Source organism: Netta rufina (genome assembly GCF_964035555.1).
Source record: "Netta rufina genome assembly, chromosome: 22".
Lineage (NCBI taxonomy): Eukaryota > Metazoa > Chordata > Aves > Anseriformes > Anatidae > Netta > Netta rufina.
Genome location: NC_140146.1, coordinates 4742756 through 4760443, shown reverse-complemented (window position 1 = coordinate 4760443; position 17688 = coordinate 4742756). Strand labels below are relative to the sequence as shown.

Here is a 17688-nt window from a genome sequence, read left to right as displayed (position 1 = left end):
AGGACACCTCCTGCAGCCAGCCAGGACTGAGGACTAACTGCACTCCAGGTGACCAGCATGTGACAGAACCAGACCTTTAAATTCAAGAGAACTCATCATTCAAACAGGAACCAGTGAGCCGGACACTATGCAAAGAAAACCATTTCCCTTTCCTCTCCTCCCAGCTCCATGCCCTCCTTACCGGCGCAGGTACATCTTCCACGGCTCAGAGAGCTTCTCCTGGACAAGTGCCTTCACTGCCTTGCCCAAGTACTGTGTTGGCTCCCCAGCCCCAGCCTGGCTGCCATCACCTTCTGCCTTAATGTTCAGCAGGTTGCCAAGGCTGGCACTGGTCTTGGACATCTGGAACAAGAACACAGACACTGCATCAAGCCCAGCACGCAGCTGCGGACACTGCTAGTCTGGATGCCCTCAGGACCATCCTGTGGAAAGCTGTTTCTTCAAAGAGAGAAGAGAAGTCGTCTGCACGGGCTGCCTCAACTGCAGCAGCAAGGCTGAGTAACACCTCACTCTGTGGCATCCTCCACCCAGCTGTCACAAAGCCCATCTAGTGGTTGTGTCTCTTGTGGGAAGTAGTGAGGCATCCATTCAGTACACTGGGAAACTGAGGCAAGGGGAGACGTGCACACTAAAGTCCTTGGAAATTCAAACTAACTTCACTGAAGGACTTATTTCACTTTCTATGTTAAATGGATATACTGTCCACAAAGCAGGACGTGGACTCATAATTTGCCTCATCTGAAAGGCTTCAAATAGATTCCACACCAAGAAGGTCTGGAGGTCCAGGTGCAGGATGTGCAGAACAGAAAAAGGAAGTTACTCAGTCTCTCTAGTGCTTAGAGAGAAAAAAAAATCATTCATAATAAATGCACAGTTCCCCAGGCCTGTTCCTGCTTTGCTGCTCTCTCTAACAATGGTTACTTTCCTCCAGTAACAACAGCGAAATGCACAGTATGTATTAAAGCAGGATCAGGCCCAATACTTGCACTGAAACTCCACCCACTTGAGGATCTCAAAGCCCTTTATACAGATCAGTTAATTAAGCCTGACAGCCCCCCTAAATAAACTGCAGTACGCTACAGGAACCCTGGCTGTTTGAGCCTCTCTTAATGCCCCCTGAAGGTAAAGCCCCTGCTGCTACGTGGAGACTGCAGTTCTTTATGGCTGGAGCCAGAAATTCAGCTCATGTTTTTTCTGTAAAGTTTTTTTAACATTATTTTTATTTATTTATTTATTTATTTATTTATTTTATTCCTAGGCAAATAATAAAGGTTTTCTCTACCAACAGAAATTGTGTGCAGCAAGACGAAGCAAGCACGGTGTGTTCCTGAGCACACACAGCTTGGGTCTGCAACCCTTAGTCTTGGAACAGGCTCCTTCAAATCAGTGGGTTCTATTTGCTGCTTTATGTCATTATTTAATCCCCTTCCTACTTTACAGAAGGAAGAAACCTGAAGAAGTGTGTTTTATACCTGCGCTGCACTTATTTTGCATAATGCCAAGAACCTTTATGCTGTGGCGCATGCCTTTATGCTGTACCTTTATGCAGGGCTGCACACAAGCAAACGTTTATTCCTAAACATGTGCTTCAACTGGAGATTTTCAAGTGAAGCATCTATTGAAAAAGAATTTTCCTGAGCTGGGGCCTTCAGAAGGACTTGGGATCTCCAATAGCAGACTTACTAAATAGATTTACTCACTAGAGAAAGAACTGCGTATTTGGAGTCACTAGAGGGATAACACGCAGGAACGAGTAAGAAATTAAGCTTAAAAGGGAACACCAGAAATCCAGTGTAACAGAGAACCAGTGCAGAAGGAAAGTGGTAGAAGGATAAAACTAGAAATGAAACAACGTGTGAAGAGTGATGGAGTAACAGAGAAAGGAGTCGAGAGACTACCCGACAAAGTCACTTTGCCCTCTCTTGAGGATTATATGGCCTTGATGCATGTAACGCCCAGAGCCAAGGGGATGGCAATAGTTCTGCCTGTAAAACCTATCACAGTGGAATATTAAAGCATGGCTCAAAGGCGGCCCTGATCTCTAATGCAGTTGTATACAACAGGAAAATTAATCTTGGTACAGTAGAATTTATCATGTGAAAGGGAAATATATATTTGAGATGATGTATAATTTAAGGAAAAAGTAAAGAAAAAGAAACTCTGCATTATTTAAAATAAATATTCTATAACATGGTAAAGTGGGCTCTGTTGGACACCATTACTCACACTAGAAAGGCAGAAATTGATGATTTCGGCTCAAAACTTCTGATTTTTTTCTTATTCTCTTTCATAAAAACAAATGATTCTCCTCCCCCTCCCCCAATGAAAGAAAACGTTCGAAGTAAATAAAAAAAATGAGTAACTATAAAAAGAGAGCGAGAGAAGTTGCCAGGTTCTGGAAATAAAAATGGGGAAAAAAAAATCTTTCGGAGCCCTCCTCTGTCTAGAAAGGATGAAAAAAAAGGTGTCAGAGGCTGCAATATATTTCTTCAGCCAGTTCATTAAATTAATTCGTAAGCAGTGGCTCTGAAATTATACCCGATGAAAAATGGTCTCAAAATTTAAATGGTACAAACTCATCTTATTAGAGGCAAAACATTAAAAAACAAACGCATCTCTTCCCCCCTCCCTCCCCGCCATCGCAGCTTTAATTTCTCTTGGTGGGGGGAATGAAAGGCGTTTGATGGATGGCTCTTACCTTATTCATAAGCGAGGATAAAAGAGATGAATTTGCCGAGACTGTGTGGCCATTTGATTCATTACTGGAATACACAAACCAACAGGGTTTAGTTAAGATGTGCACAGGGACTGTGAGCACTGAGATTAATCCTTCTCCCTTCAAGCTGCCTCACTCCTCACCTGCTGCATCCGGAGGAAGAGAATGATGCCCACCCTCCCTTGGGCAGGCCAAACTCTTACTGGTGATAGCCAAGACAGAAAGAAAGAGGGCTGCAAGTTTGCTGAATTCAGTTCTTTCAGCTATTAAACAACCCAGACCTCTTCCCCAGTGCCCACACCATCACACTCCTTTATCAGCTGACTCACAACCCACCCCATATTTTTTCTCCTTCTACCTATTTGAACTTTCAAAACCACACTGCAAAACCAGGGCAGCAGGCGAGGCTACGAGCCTTATGGCCACAGCTAAGCACACTGAAAGGCAACCTTAGTGTTTGACAGGCATCAGTGATAGTTCTAGCTGACTGTAAGTGCGGGGGTCCTTAACTGAGGCTGCTTTATATAAAGCATGGGAAGGAATGTGTACAAGGGTCGATGTGGAGCAGGCTCAGGTATCCCCAATATCAGTTCTGCTGCAGTTTTTGCAGAGAGAGCAATCCCCAAGCACTCCTGTTCTTAGGAAAGCTTTTAGACAAGTGAGACACAGGCTTTGAGATAGCACCTTCAGCTGTTCATCACCTCAGCTACGGGTTAGCACGTGCCAGACCCAGGCCAGCTGTCGATGCTGGTCAGGCCTGAATGCCCCTGCCTGCACTCATCTCTCACCCATGGTCCTTGACGCTCAGGTCCAGGCTGTGCTCCTGCAGGGACTCCTGCCCGGTGCCAGAGGACGATCCCATGGCCTCCACCGGCTCCTGCTTCACCTGCACTGGATTGAACCGTCCGGGAGCTGCCGCCTGTCCATTCCCTGCTCGAGAAAGGCACCGGAATTAGGTTGTAAAAATTAAAACGAAAAAGGTAGCTCAAGGATGGGGTTGCAGTGGCAAACACACAAGTTAGATCGCTATCGCAACTGCATAAATGGAAAAAGCACAGAAAAAGTGTGGGGGGAGGGAAGGGCCGGGATTGCTGGTCAGCGTTTATTGCCAAGATGACATGATGGGTTCTGACGTCCACTCCAGCGTGGAAATTCTTCAAGTGATAATTATTGCAAAATTATGTCAAAGTTGTCCAGGCTATGGGCCCTTTAAAGGAGAAGGGCGGAAGGAGCGTGGGGGAGACCTGATTCTCTGCGCAAACTGTCATAACTAATTTGCGGGGCTGCCTCTTAAGCGTTTATTAAAGACTCCGTTAATGCTGAGGCAATGTGGCAGCTTTCGACTGCTAGTCAGGCCCCCGTCCCCGTCCCCAGTCCCAGCGTTGCCGTAGCGACGGCAGCGGCCTTGCCACTGCGCCTGCCCGGCAGCACCATCTGCCCAGGCCGGGGCTATCGGAGGTGACAGCCACCGGGCCCGGCCGAGCCCTCGCCACCACCTTGCCCCCCACAAAAATGAGGGTGTTTTTTTTTTTCATCGTGGCAGGGGGTTTTGTGCCGGGCCCGTGAGGTGTGGAGTCGAATTGAAGGAAAAGGGGGAAAGGAGGAAGAACAAGAAAAGAAATTGAAGAGGAAGAAAAAAAAAAGAAGAAGAAAAGCGAAGAAAAAAGGAGGGGAAAAAAGTTGCTGACAGGAACATGTCTGCGGAGCTTTCTTCCACAATCCCCAAGTGACTAAAATATTAATTTACCCTCCGGCAGTACAGCTGACGGCGAGCTGCTTCTCAGCCAGCAAGTGGCATTTTATTAAAAAATAAAGGAAAATCGTTCCCTCAATGACCTTTCTCTGCTTTAGGAAACAATTTTTCAAAGAATAATTTTTAAAAGCATGCCAAAGTTCCCCTCCCTCTTTCACCACATGCCCTTGTCCCGCTCCCTCCTCGCCTGCCAGGAGGGCCCAGGGGCAGCGCTGGCAGTGCCGGCTGTGGGGCAGCCCAGAGCCAGGGGGTGCCAACAGGCAGAGCCCCCCTGACCCCACAATGCCAACCAGGTCCTGGCCATGCTCAGCAGGAGGCCGTGGAAGCACCTGGGAAACCATGCTGGGACTGCCTTCAAGGGTTAGCTTGCTCCAAGGGTTAACTGCCATTCAAGGGTGAACTGGTCACGTCCAAATTTATTCGCCCATTTCTGCTCCTTTATTACCCCCTTCCCCACCTCCAGTCCCCTGGACAACCAGGTGGCTTCTCATTCCCTCCTCTCCATATCATCAGGCACTCATTCCTTCTGCTAGTAGGGCAGCTGATGGGAGTAACTCACCTGCTTCCAGTGCCACAGAGGGCTTGAGTGCAGCTGCTGCCAGCCTGGCCATCATAGGAGAGATTAATCCCTTGCTAGCAGAGATCCTTTCCATTATGGATGCCGCTGGAGCCGGAGAAGAAGTAGCCGAAGGCTCACCAGATCCTGAGATGGCCTGGGATGAGGAATCTGTAGGAGCAGATGATGTTGGATTGGCGCCGGCCGAACCAGCAGCCATCAGGTTAGCCGAGCTGGCGGGAAGCGGCGTGGAGACCCGGCTGGGGATGATGGGGAAGAAGGATCCAGCTGTGCCAGGAAGCGCTGAGTTGGAGAGTGCCAGGGCCAAGGGAATATTGCTGGGAAGAGCCTGGGAGAGCAGGCCAGAGATCTTGGTGGCTGGTGTCATGCTGTTGGCAGGCTTGCTGGCCTGCGAGGAAGCGAGCTCGGCAGCAGAGGAGGGCGCAGCTGGGACTATGAGAGAAACGGAAGACTGTTGACTGGTGGGGGAGGCACTCAGGCTGGAGTTCTTGGAGCTCATAGCGGAGAAGTCAATAAGGTCATCGTTACTGGACTCCTCTTGCTCGTTATCCTTGGATCCCAGGAGAGAGGCAGGCAGGCCCAGCACTCCCGAGCTCCGGATGTGCCGGCGCTCATGCTTGCGTTTATGGGAGGTCATCTGGCTGGTGGAGGTGAAGGTGAAGCCGCAGCCTGCCCTTATGCAGTGGAAGTGGTTGGTGGCCTTGCTGTAGACACAGCCCTCATACTTGCATTCCTCATACTTGTAGAACTTCTTGAAGCCATCCTTGGCATAGGCATCATCTTTGATGTGGTAGCTCTTGTGCTTCTCAATGTCACACTTGTTCTTGAAGGTGAAGGTGCACCCAGGTCGCCTGCAAGGGCATCGAGGAGGAGAGAGTGGTTGGCTGTGCGGGCTAGGAGCACAACGCAGCTGCTGTCACCTGCCACCCTCTGGGATAAGGACTGGGGCCAGGATGAGACAGTGGCCCTGGCTGCAAAGGGGCTAAGGAGCTTTATGTGGGCCAACCTGTGACACCAAGTCAAGGAAAAAATGCTGCTGTGTGAGAGCCTGGAAGCCAACCCGACACTGAGAAACAACCAGGATAATATGGGGTGGCAAGAACCCCACTGCAAGTTCCAACCAGAACAGCAGCTAAAGGGGACTGAGATACAAACTGTGCTTTCCCACTCTTCCTGAAAATGTGAGAAATCAATAGAAGAGCATTTGTGTACAGAAGGCAGAGTCTGGCCCTGAAAGGGAGGAGCTGGCTGGAATGAGCTCTAGCATGAAAGTGCCATTAGCAGTGTATTAGTGCCCTCCCCCACCCCCGAGTTGAACACTGTCAGGGATGAGCGCTGTGATCGCCTTCCCCAGTGATTCCTGGATCTGTTTTCTTTATTTCCTCAGATCACTGCAGACAATGACAATCCTGGGAATCACATCTGCCCTGGAGCACGAGCTCTCACAAGAGCAGCATGGAGAAGGCCATGCCAGGGTAGACTGAGGCCCTGTGCACAATCCTGAATTTACGACGTGGCAGGAGGCAAACAGACCCTCCATCTCAGAGGCAGGATTCCCGTCCTTTCCTGCTATCTCACCTGCAGTGAAAATGAGTGGTTTTCTGCCCGTAGAACTGGCATTCCACAGTGCCACAGTCCTCCGTGGCACGGAACCGCTGAAACCCGTCGTTGATGAGCTGCGTGTTTTTCTTGTGAAAGTTCTCATGGGTCATCACGTCCGAGGTGCTTGTGTAGACCTTGTTACAACCCACCTACCCCAGGTAAAACAGGGAGTCATCAGTATAGTGTTCTAACACCACAATCTTATTAACATCAGCGATAATAAACATATGAGCAGCACACATACATTTCAGAGTTCCATTTGGACATTTCTCCTAGGAGCATTAAGTCATCACTTTAATTCCCAGTTTAAAGACTGATAGAGCAGTCACGAACAAAAGCAACTCTCCGGGCAGAAAAAAGGGGAGGATGCAGAGATAAAAGACCAGCTACAGATAATCGTGTCTGTGTGGGGAGGAAAGAAGCAGAGTTCCTGCTCCTAAGGAGAAAAGAACAGACTGACAGATGCCATTACTTTTTGTCATCTTGGAGCAACATGGAACAGAGCAGGACTTGTGTCTATTTGCGGGATGTGAAATTGCCTGGGAATGAGTTATTTACATCTTCCTTCCTTCTAGAAGAAAGGCCGGGTAGTGCAACAAGAGGCCAATCTTTTGAGCTCGTAATATGCAGGTTTCATTTGAGCAAAGCACATACCCTATGTTCAGCTGATCTTAGCAAACTGGTGGCTTTTTTTCCCTGTCACTGCTCAAGACTACCAGTTCAATAATGTTAAACTCGTGGAGCAAAATGGGAATGGTGTGACGAGGACGGAATGCTGAAAACCTGCCTTCCTCTGGGTAAAGCGGGCAACTTTGCCATATTGAGTAAAAAAACACTGGAATCTGAAAACGTCCTCAGCCCTGCTGAGGGAGGATTTTTTTTTTTCCTTTTCTTCTCTAGCACAACGTGTGCCAATGCCTGCACCATCTCAGAAGTGAAGAGAACGAAAACACCACCTCTCAGTTCAGCCCAGGTTGATTCAAACAGGCAATAACAAAACCCATGACAAATACCCAGAAAAAAAAATAAAAGGGATCTCCAGCTATTTCCAATATAAAAGAGCCTCTCTCTCTCTGCACTGACACCTTGAAAAAAGACAGACCCTGCACGGCATTAAAAAAAAGAATTAAACAAAAACCTCCTTAGGAATAATTTGCAATGCAGCTCTTGGTGCTAAAGCCTAAAAAAATGTCAGTTTATATAAACAACTAACTGAATTTTATCCACACCAATTATGGACATAAAGAAAAAAAAACCCATGAGATGGATGGCACAAATCCTGCCATTTAAGCAATATTTTCTTTAATTGGGAGTTTATGTTCGGACACCTTTCCTGTAAGACACTGCTTACATGGGCATTATTTTACTGGAAGACAGTGGGCACAGAATGGAATTACCCATATATAGCTGTGGAAAAGAGGGTCTCTATTCAAAGGCAGAGCGACTTAAAGCTGTGAAACGTTCCTTGTGCTCTAAAAAAAATTAAACAAATCCCATCCTGGTCGATTGAAGAAACTGAGCAATGAATATTATGAAGAATAACAGAAAATGTCCTCAAGAGAAAGTCACATGAAGTTCCCAATTTATCAACAGCTTGTAAGCACATGCTTAAACCAGCCCCTATTCAGGACAGTACTTGAGTGCATGCCTAACGTTTAAGTATGTGCTTAAACCCCATTGACTTCAGAGAGCTTACCTGACTTCAAGTCAAACATATGCTTAAGTCTATCCCAGCAAAGCATTTAAGCATGTGATTAAGGCCTTGTGACTGTAACCGGGGTCTTAAACTGCTGGGATCGGGCAGGAAGGGAGACAGGAGTTAGAAAAGCTTTCACTAAGGACTGCCTGGTGGTTCTCCGTTTCTAACATTCTCAAGGCAATGGTTTAGGCCACGATTTTAATGAAACAAGCATATATCAAACCCTCTAATCTAAGGCACAATCAGGGTAAGACCTAAACAATTTGGTGTGTCCGTGTTTAAAAACAGCAAAGGGGTCACAGCTAGATCCGGGCAGCAGCCTCAGCTCCGGGCACACAGCTTGGAGCCTGGCTCACAGCTGTGAATCAAAGCTCACAGCTGACACTACAGAAAAGTAAACTCCAGTACCACTGGCAGAGGAGATGGAGAACCAGGGGTGTCAAGTCTAGATAGGTGACATTAAAATTTAATTACTTTAGAAACTGATTATGGAGGAAATGAACCCAGTGTTAAAGGGCAGATGTTCCACAGAAAAGTCTGATTTTAAGGGAGTACCAGACCAGATTTGGTGGAGGCAGCAGTGCTGCTGCAGAGAGGCCCCCAAATCTCAGAGAAGGCGACTTGCCTGAACAAGTGAAGCCCAAGACTGCCAGGAAACCTTGAGCACTTTGCCTCACTGCATGCACAAGGCTTCTACAACCAAGTAGAAGTGGACAAGTGCAGTGAGGGAACAGCCTCTCCAGAGAGAAGCCTGAATCAGAGGCGAGCAGGAGAGGCTCAGAGCACTTTGCATCGCCCCTTTGCTCTCTAGCGAGGAAGGGTTGGGCCGCCTGGACACGAGACTGCTTTCAGTCCACCCAGAAAGGACTCAGCTCACACAACAGCTCTCGGTTCACTTCAGGTGCTACCACGGAGTCCCCGGCGCAGCAGTTACCTGCATGCAGTGGTAGTGTGTGCTTTTCCCGTTCAGGTGGCAGCCGTGGTAGTACACGCTGCAGTCATCCAAGGGGCTGAAGCGCATGAAGCCGTGCTGGAGGGAGTTATCACGTTTCTTGTGCATGTTGTAATGCCGAATCACATCCTGTTTACTAGTGAATCTCTGGAGAGATACAGAGACAGAGTGAGACACATGTGATGGGAGTGGGTGAGTAATCCTGGGGGCAGGGATTTTTGTTGTTGTTGTTAATAAACTTATGGTACCGGGAGTCTAAAGCTCAGCAGCGGTCACCCCAAGAGAGTCAGATTAAAGACAAACTGTGTGCGTGTATTTTCTTGGTAAAGGGCAAGTGTATGCACATGAAAACTTTGAAGTAAACATGACACTGGGGTGATGTCCGGAATATGCTCCCTGCAGCTTTAAGGCTGCAATTCTTCTAACATAATTTTAGCTGCTACTATCTCAAGAACTGCTATAGTTAGAAAGCAAGCCAGTGAACTAAACAGCCTGCAAGAGAGTAATCCCAGCTTCCAAATCCCTCTCTGTAGTGGTTAGCAAGGCACTGGCTGCCACACTCATGTCAGACTAGAAACTGGGAAAAACACTCTGCTCTTTTATAGCATCTTCCCGTTATCAGTCGTCTGCCACCCCTACAAGGTGGGATTAGGGAACGGGTGCAGAACTTTCTTCCAGTCACAGGAAAAGCTGGTAGCAGAGCTCCGAGCTAAATCTGGATGACCAGAAGATCCCTTTCACCGTCTACCTGCTTGAAGTACTGAAGGGGTACCCCACTCTCGGAGCAGGCTAAGTGCCTTTAAAATGAAGCTTTTCATTTCTACTTCCCACAGACATCAATATTTAACAGAGAAGGTGGGAAAGTAAATCTGATTTTTTAAAAGAAATCAATATCCATTTATTTTGAGGAGTAATTGGAAAGGCCTGTATTCTAATGTTTAACAACTTTTTCCAGTCTCCCTCACAGGAAACAAATGATTATCGCTTCCACTCTTTCCTCCTATAATATCAATCCTGATCAATCTCGTTGGTATTGGCATGGGAATAGATGGATATAGATTTCACCGGGAATCCCTTGGAGGCTGGAGGTATGATTTCCCAGGGCGTACGTACAGGATTGCTATTGCCAATCATCGTTAATTTGTGCCCACTTATTACAGAGCGTTACTTATTATAAAATATATCTCAGCCATAAAATAATTTGCATTTTAAAAAGCAGCCTAAATCCTTATTCCCTGCGAGACCAGACAGCTCCTTTGCAAGCAGCTTCCAGACTCCTTAGGAAATAATCATGAGGCCAATCATAATAATTTTTTTCCCCTGTCTTTCCATTCTTTGTGTTTCTCTCTTCGTGGTGCACGGCTATCCGTGTCGCAGTTGGGACAGCCTCATCTCGATTACCTGGCTGGGCTGGCAGGACACTACACACATCCCAGAGAAAAACCCTCCTTGGATCAATAGAAACCCGCCGCGGAGCTCAGCAGAGCCAGATCAACTTCCCGCGCTGTGGTCAGACTCGTTCCTTTGAGACCAGAAGGTCTCAAGGGGTAGGGCAGGACTTGTGTCTGCTGCACGGTGCAGGCGAGCTCTGGGATTCCCCCTTACACACACGCAGCCTGACCACAGAAGTGGCAGAGGCGAGCTCGCAGACCTGGGCCGAGGGTAAACACTCCCGGCACGTGACTCGGCTGCCTTGACGTCGCTGCCCTGGCACTTCTCCCAGCAATTACGGCATCGCACATGCTCCTGCCCCCACGCTCTCCCCACAGATCCCGGCCTGCTGCTGGTCTTATTGGGTGTTTTGTTGCAGCTACTGCTGCTACAGCCTCGCTCGGGCAGCAGGAGGGGAAGAGGCAGACTAGCAGAACAGCATGCCCTGGTTTCGGGCACAATTTGTAACGAGGCAGAATTTATTCTCCTGGTTTCGCTGATGTAAATCTGGAGTAGCTCCCACTGACTTGAGCTGATCTATATTCTAGCAAATTCAAAATATATCTTGCCCTCTTTTCAGAGACAAAGAGCGATGAGGATGTGTGCATGTGGGACGGAGCACGGGGAGACACGAATCTTCCCGAGGCAGGACTCGGGGAGCTGTGCTGATCCCTGCTTCCCATTCCCTTACCTGGTAGTTGCACTCTGGGTCAAGGCAGTGGTAATGTTCTCGGTACTGGTATGCACAGTGTATGTGTCCACAGTGCTGGCTGCCAGAGAACCTGCGAGCACGAGAGGAGCACAGAAGGAAGAAAGGAAGAGAGTGAAACGGTGTCCTGTCCTGTCCTGTCCTGTCCTGTCCTGTCCTGTCCTGTCCTGGCAGCAGTGTCTGTAAGCACGGCACAAATGGAGTAGGTCCCACTCCTGCATCCCATGTGTTCAGGTCGTCAAACCCCATCAACTTGACCACCTCCGAGGGTGGTGATCCCTCCCACCTTCCCTTTGTTATTTGTCACTGCTTAAAAAGGTGTTTCCTGAGCAAGATCTTTCTGGGCTTTTACCTCCCCGCGCTGCATGTGCTTTTCTTGGAAATTCACCTCCATTATTTAGAAGCCGCTTACCTGGGAAGAGCAAGCAAGTGCGGCTGGTTCCCTGAACTAAATACCACACAGGTCTAGTTTGGATACCTCAGCTGTGAGTTTCAGAAACTTCCCACACCACGAGGAGACAAATTAACATCGGTCCAATACAGACCCTAGGCATGTGCGCATCCAGCAGGACCTCAGAAAAGCTCAGGCATTCGTTTGTTTGTACAAGTTATGCCTCGGTGTTTTTCTTTCTAGTTGCAATATGGTGTCACGCTACTGGGAAGGCTGCAAAGCAGCAGAGGGTAAGCCACAAAGGCAGTGGAAAATCATGGCACGATTATGTAGGAGCTCTTCCAGTGAGATGGAGAGTAAGGGAAGGACAGGGAGATGGAGCAGCAGGACCAGGATGAACGCTGCAGGCAGACCTGTGTGCACGTCCCTCCCCATGCACAACAGCGCTGACCAGTCCCACTAATCATCATCTTCCAGGTGGATGCAGCATTTGCTCACGACAAGATACCGCAAGGCAGAGCCACGGGGCTTCCAGCCTGCCTCACGTGCAGGTGAGAGCAGGGCACAAGGACAGCAGCCAGCAACGCACACCCGCTCCATTCGCCACCACCCAGCCTTCCACGCAACAAATCTGGGAAGTCCTGGCATACGGGGTGGGAAAAAAGGGCAGAAAGGCCGAATGGTATCTGCAGATAAATGGACGCTTGGGCTGACAGACAGAGCAGTAACTGGGAAAGGGGTGGTGCAGCGCCGGGCTGCTCCGTGCAGGGATCTCCGGTGCATGTTCCAGAGGAACCTGGAGGAGCTTGAAAGGGAAAAGCAGCGGAGGGAAGGGGACTCAGAGGGGAAACATTCAAAGATAAAGTGCCATCTGCTCAAAGGTTCCTCACGTCACTTTGTGCTAAATGCACCGGGAGCGCACATGATAAAGGGCATCGGAAAGAAATGAGGAAGGAGAGAGGGAAAAAAAGGAAAAAAAGGAAAAAAAGGAAAAAAAGGGGGTGAAGGTGTTCTGGGGCAATGGGTGGAGGGGGCAGGAGCAGGGAGGATTATGGAGCGTTGTAAGGGGCACTGTGTAAGCACTAAGCTGCAGGGCAGGAAAGGGAGCCGGGATGAAAAGCAGCACTAAATACACGTCCTGAAGTGCAGTGAGGAAGAGGAGGTCAACTGTGGAGACAGCAGGGCCTCCTGGAGATGGAGAGGGGGCTTAATTGACAGAAAAGATAGACAATGCTAAAAAATTAAATGACTTCTTTGCCTCAGCGTTCACAAAGGGAGACGGGGACAGATGCCAGGAGCAGACTTGCCTTTCCCTGGGGAAGGAGAAGAAATACTGCAGGAAATCGGGATCACGCCAGAACAGGTGATTGAGAAACTGGAACAAACCCCGGCAGCGGAGAAGAAACAAACCACAAGGCAAACAGCAACGCTGGCTGCGCAAACAGAGGTGTGGAGCTGGGAGGGGAGGCGGCGAGCCCGGCCGGCGGCGGGGCAGTGGCGAGGCTTGCACGGGGCACGGGCAGCAGCCTGAGTCACCGGGACACCAAGCAGCACCCCAGCAGCCGGTCCTGCTGCTCCGGGGCTGCATGTCAGCAGCCTGGAAAGGCCGAGGAACTGCTCGGTGGAAAGCTTCCTCCCTGCCGCAGGGATGAGATGGGGAGGAGAGAGCAAAGGGCTGGAGGGCTGGGGAGTGCTGGCCAGGCAGGGAGGAGGGGAAGACAGAGAGCTGGCAAAGGCAGCTCTCCGGCAGAGCTGTCCAAAAGGGCATCCCAAGCGAGGATGCGAACGCAGCAGTGATGCCAACTGCAGCAGCAGAAGGGCCAGGCACCAAAGAAATCTGCCCAGATGGGATGAGTTACTTGGAGCATCCCAACAGGAGCCGCTCACAGGCTCAGCTCCAAGGGCATCAGCTGAGAGAGCTCCCTGGCCCTGCAAACCCTGCCCTGGCAGAGGTGTGAGTGTGTGAGTGTGTGTGTGAGTGTGTGAGTGTGTGTGTGTGTGTGTGCGTGCATGGGTGGGAGTGGTTGTGGGTGTGTTTGTGGGGTGCCCAGCGCAGGAAGGGAGCGGCGGGCGCTCGACCACGCTCAGCGCCCGGGGCAGGAGGGAAGCGGCACGCACAGCACCACGGGGCGAGGCGGCTCCTGCAGTCTGCAGGGCCAGGCTCCTAAAGGGTTATCTTTATCCTCTGTTTCTTCTGACACTTGAAACAGTTCAAAGCTATTAATTTTTAAAGCACAGCATCTGTTTAGCTTTTCCCTAACAGGAAAGCTCGCGCAGCACACACTCACTTACACGCACACACACGCGCCCATCTCCATGCCCTGCTCCGAGGAGCATCGACACCCCTGGTGATTTACAGGACCGGACCCGCAGTTTGCATGCACATGAGCAGGCACGAGCACACACACACACCTGATTGCAAACTCGCAGCCCATTTCAGCACGCCGATATGCAAATCCAGGCTCCTGAGTTGTGCGCACAGGCACAGAGATTCATTTTCACAAGTGCAACTCCCTCCCCCTTCCCTTACTTTAATCTCTTCACTTTTTTTTTTTTTTTTTTTTTTTGCCAGAAAGAACTAGTCTCGATCTGGCAAGAGTTAGAACGAAAAAACCAAGATAAATAAATAATAATAAAAATAATAAATAAAGAAGTCAGCATGCTTAGTGAGTGTTTACAGACTCATTACCCTGTAACGATGATGTGAAAGAAGGAAGAAAAAAACCCACCCCAATTACAAGGGGGGGAGGAAACCCACACAGAAATAAATATTTAAGCAAGTGCTGCCAGAAGCACCATCTGCTGAGGCACTAATAATAATAATAATAATTTTTTCTGTGGTCTTTTTTTTTTTTTTTTTAATTATAAATATAGAGGGGAAAAAAAAAAAAGCACAAAAAAACAACCCAACCCAAACTAGCTAAGTAAGAGGTTTTGTTTTGTTGTGTGAGAGAATGGATTATCCCTGGGCAGCTTTTGGCAGTGGCTTTGGCAAACTCATTAAGCTAATTATGCAGCGCAGACATACAGTGTCGTGTCTCTCTCCCCCCAACACACCCCCACCCCCTTGATTTTAAGGCTTTAAACTGTTTTTAAAATTGTGTGTAAATTGAAGGGAAGTGGCTGTGCTGCCAACGGGCGGCTTGCGGAGCTCTCTGAGCAGGATGTGGTGTCCCTGAGCTATCTCACAAGCCTCCCTCGGTTACCTGCCTGACCCCGGGGAAGGGGCTTGCAGAGCGCTCCGAGGCGTGGATGTGGTCGCGATTACACAGGGCTCTGCTTCAGAGGGGAACTGGGGACAGAGCGAGTGGCATCGCCTCTCCCTCTGCAACCTCCGAGCACAACCCAGCTCCGTCTCAGCAGTCAAAGGGCGCTGCTGCTCCTGCCCCACACCGAGCTGGGCTCGGAGCCCTGCTCTCGTTCCCGGACCCTCCCAGGAGGCAGCGAGGGGCTGATGTGTGTGCAAACGTCCTCTCTTTCCATGTGGTCTTCTGTCTTTCTCCTACATCATGGGTTTGGGCAGAAGGGCTGCAGGGGCATCGCCTTTGGGTCCGTTCCTGCTTCCCCTGCCCACGTGCCAAAGCCTCCCTCGCAGCTCCCCAGCAGCCGGCTGCCCCCAGGGAGCTTCTGGAGGTGGCAGCAAGGTGGGGACACACGCTGCACGTCTCCCTCCCTGCTTGCTAGGAAGTGCCCGAGTGCTGGTGGGAGCAAACCCTTCACTTTTATCTCTAGATAGAAGGGTTTGCTTGTTTCCCTACCGGTGTCCTTCCATAAACAGCGGGCTGGCATGGTTAGCTCCGTGCCAGTACAGAGGAAGGATCCAGCAGGCCAGGAGCAGGGGCTGGTGAGTGACAAAAAGAGGCAGGTGTCGTGCAATAACCTCCCCTGTCCCTGGTGGCATCGCCCCGTGCAGCACTGCAGCCTGGGCTCCCTCTCATCATCGCTTGTTCCTCGTCCAGAGCTGAGCTGAGGTGCCCCAGCCCGCACCTTCCTCACAAAGGGTTTCTCAAATAAAGGAGCTGCAAAATATCCTGGGGTAAATATCCCCCCCTGACGCTGAGACCTGCCTAAACTCAGTTTCACTCGTGGATTCCTCCCAGCCTGGGTTCTCAGGGGCGAGATGTTCTCTGCCTGCCTCCCGTGGGCACTGGACGTGGCAGGGGGAAGAGGCAGGAGCTGGCACCGCAGCGGGCACAGCCTGACAGCTAGGAGACGGCGCTCCCATTTACATCACGGGCTTCTGCAGAGAAACATTTTTCCACTATTTGTCACAACGTCTAACAGCTCTGGGGAGCCGAGCATGCTCTTGGCATGCCTGTACACCTCTCACAGCTACTGCTCTCCCAGGCAGGGGAACAGAGCAAGCACAGATGCCAGAGGGAAATGGAAGTGCCAAGGGCTGCTTTAAACACTTGGCCCGGCTGGCCGAGACCTCCTGCCTCCCCCCACCGCTCCGCCCTCGTCCTTCCAGCCCTCTCCCCAAGAAAGCCCGGAGTTTTGCCTACCTGGCAATATACTTCTGGTAAATATTTACATCTTCGCTGACGGCTGGTTTGTCAGTGGGTAATCCGTTCCTAGTGAGAAACACACAGGGCAGAGCTGGTTAGCGGAGGGACAGGGCACGGCTGCGCTCCTGGTTTCGCTCTCACGCCTCGAGGTATCTGGGTACCCGTGTGCGGACCTGGGGTGGCCACGGGAAGACCAAGAGCTCCCTGAGCACCTTGCAATATCACCTGCTTTTGCAGAGATGAGGCATTTATGTACCTTAATCACAAAACAACCAAACAGCACCCAAATGCCATATGAGCTCGGGTGACTAGGCACCGTTAGGAAGCAGAAAGTTGCATCCTACTCACCCTCTCCTCCTACTCACGGCAGCTCTGCAGCCTGGTTTAACAAGGACACCTTTGCCCAGGGTTTGCTTGGAGTTAAGATGAGCTCAGGGCAGGTTTCATAGCATTAGGTGGCAGAGCTGCAACCCGTGGCTGGGATATGTGCGTATGTGTGAGAGGGAGGGGTAATTCCTGCCAGGGTTTTGGGCCCAGGGGGGTCTGAAGGGGAAGGCAGGTCCCAGACAGCAGGGAGCACCTCCTCCACCAGCGCAGTTCATGAGCTGCCTTCCTTTAGCACAAAACCCTGTGTCTAGCAGGCAGCCTGAAGGAGAAGGATCAGAGCCTCCAGTGCTCCCGTGTGTGATCAGGTGCCCCAGGTCACCCCCAGCCCCAGCCAAGGCAGTTTTGGGGCACGGGGAGGAGGGATCAGCATGGTGCTGCAAACCCCATCCGCAGGTGGCAGGAAATGAGCACGAGAAAGGCAATCAGACTGGGATCCCAGCGCAACGCGGAGGCAGAGGAGCGGAGGCTCGCAGCCCCCGCACACAGCTCGACGGTGGCCGCGGCGCAGCCGGCAGCTGAGCACCTTGGAGACCCGGCAGGCACAGAGCCCCCGGCCACGTCACCCCTCACAACAAGGCACTGTGCCTCCAGCAATATTTACAGCAGTGGTTTTTAGTAAGAGCAGTGCCTGCCTGCCATCTGGAGCACGTACCAGCTTCACCCCGACCAGGGAGCAGAAGAGAGCAGCAATAATCCTTTACCCTCTGCCGTACAGCCAGGTGAGGATTCAGCCCAAGGCCTCCCAACAGTGAGGACAGGTAAATCCGAGCCATCAGAACAAAACAGGCACGTGCCTCCCTCCCTGCTTGCAGCCTGACTCGGATAAATCAGGGGACTGTAAGATTTAAAGGGTCTGTTGGGCAGAATTTGGCCCTTTTTCACAAGGCAGCAGAGGTTTCAGGACCCCCAGCAGCCCTGGCACTCTCACCGTGCCATGGCATGAATGCAGCGTGGTGGTGTGTC

At 50.5% G+C, this 17688-nt stretch overlaps 1 protein-coding gene across 9 annotated transcripts in view; it reads right to left on the bottom strand.

Annotated features, from left to right (window-relative positions):
• The window catches only part of CASZ1 (castor zinc finger 1), a 204861-nt gene that overhangs the window by 23222 nt on the left and 163951 nt on the right, over positions 1 to 17688 (bottom strand). For all 9 annotated transcript variants that reach the window (XM_084300420.1, XM_084300419.1, XM_084300418.1 and 6 more), the window contains 8 exons: positions 16336 to 16404; positions 11422 to 11512; positions 9282 to 9446; positions 6625 to 6797; positions 5029 to 5897; positions 3505 to 3646; positions 2699 to 2762; positions 182 to 342 (listed from right to left, as the gene is read on the bottom strand). In XM_084300420.1, coding sequence (XP_084156546.1) covers positions 182 to 342; positions 2699 to 2762; positions 3505 to 3646; positions 5029 to 5897; positions 6625 to 6797; positions 9282 to 9446; positions 11422 to 11512; positions 16336 to 16404 — 1734 coding nt within the window. The remainder of the gene's footprint in view (positions 1 to 181; positions 343 to 2698; positions 2763 to 3504; positions 3647 to 5028; positions 5898 to 6624; positions 6798 to 9281; positions 9447 to 11421; positions 11513 to 16335; positions 16405 to 17688) is intronic.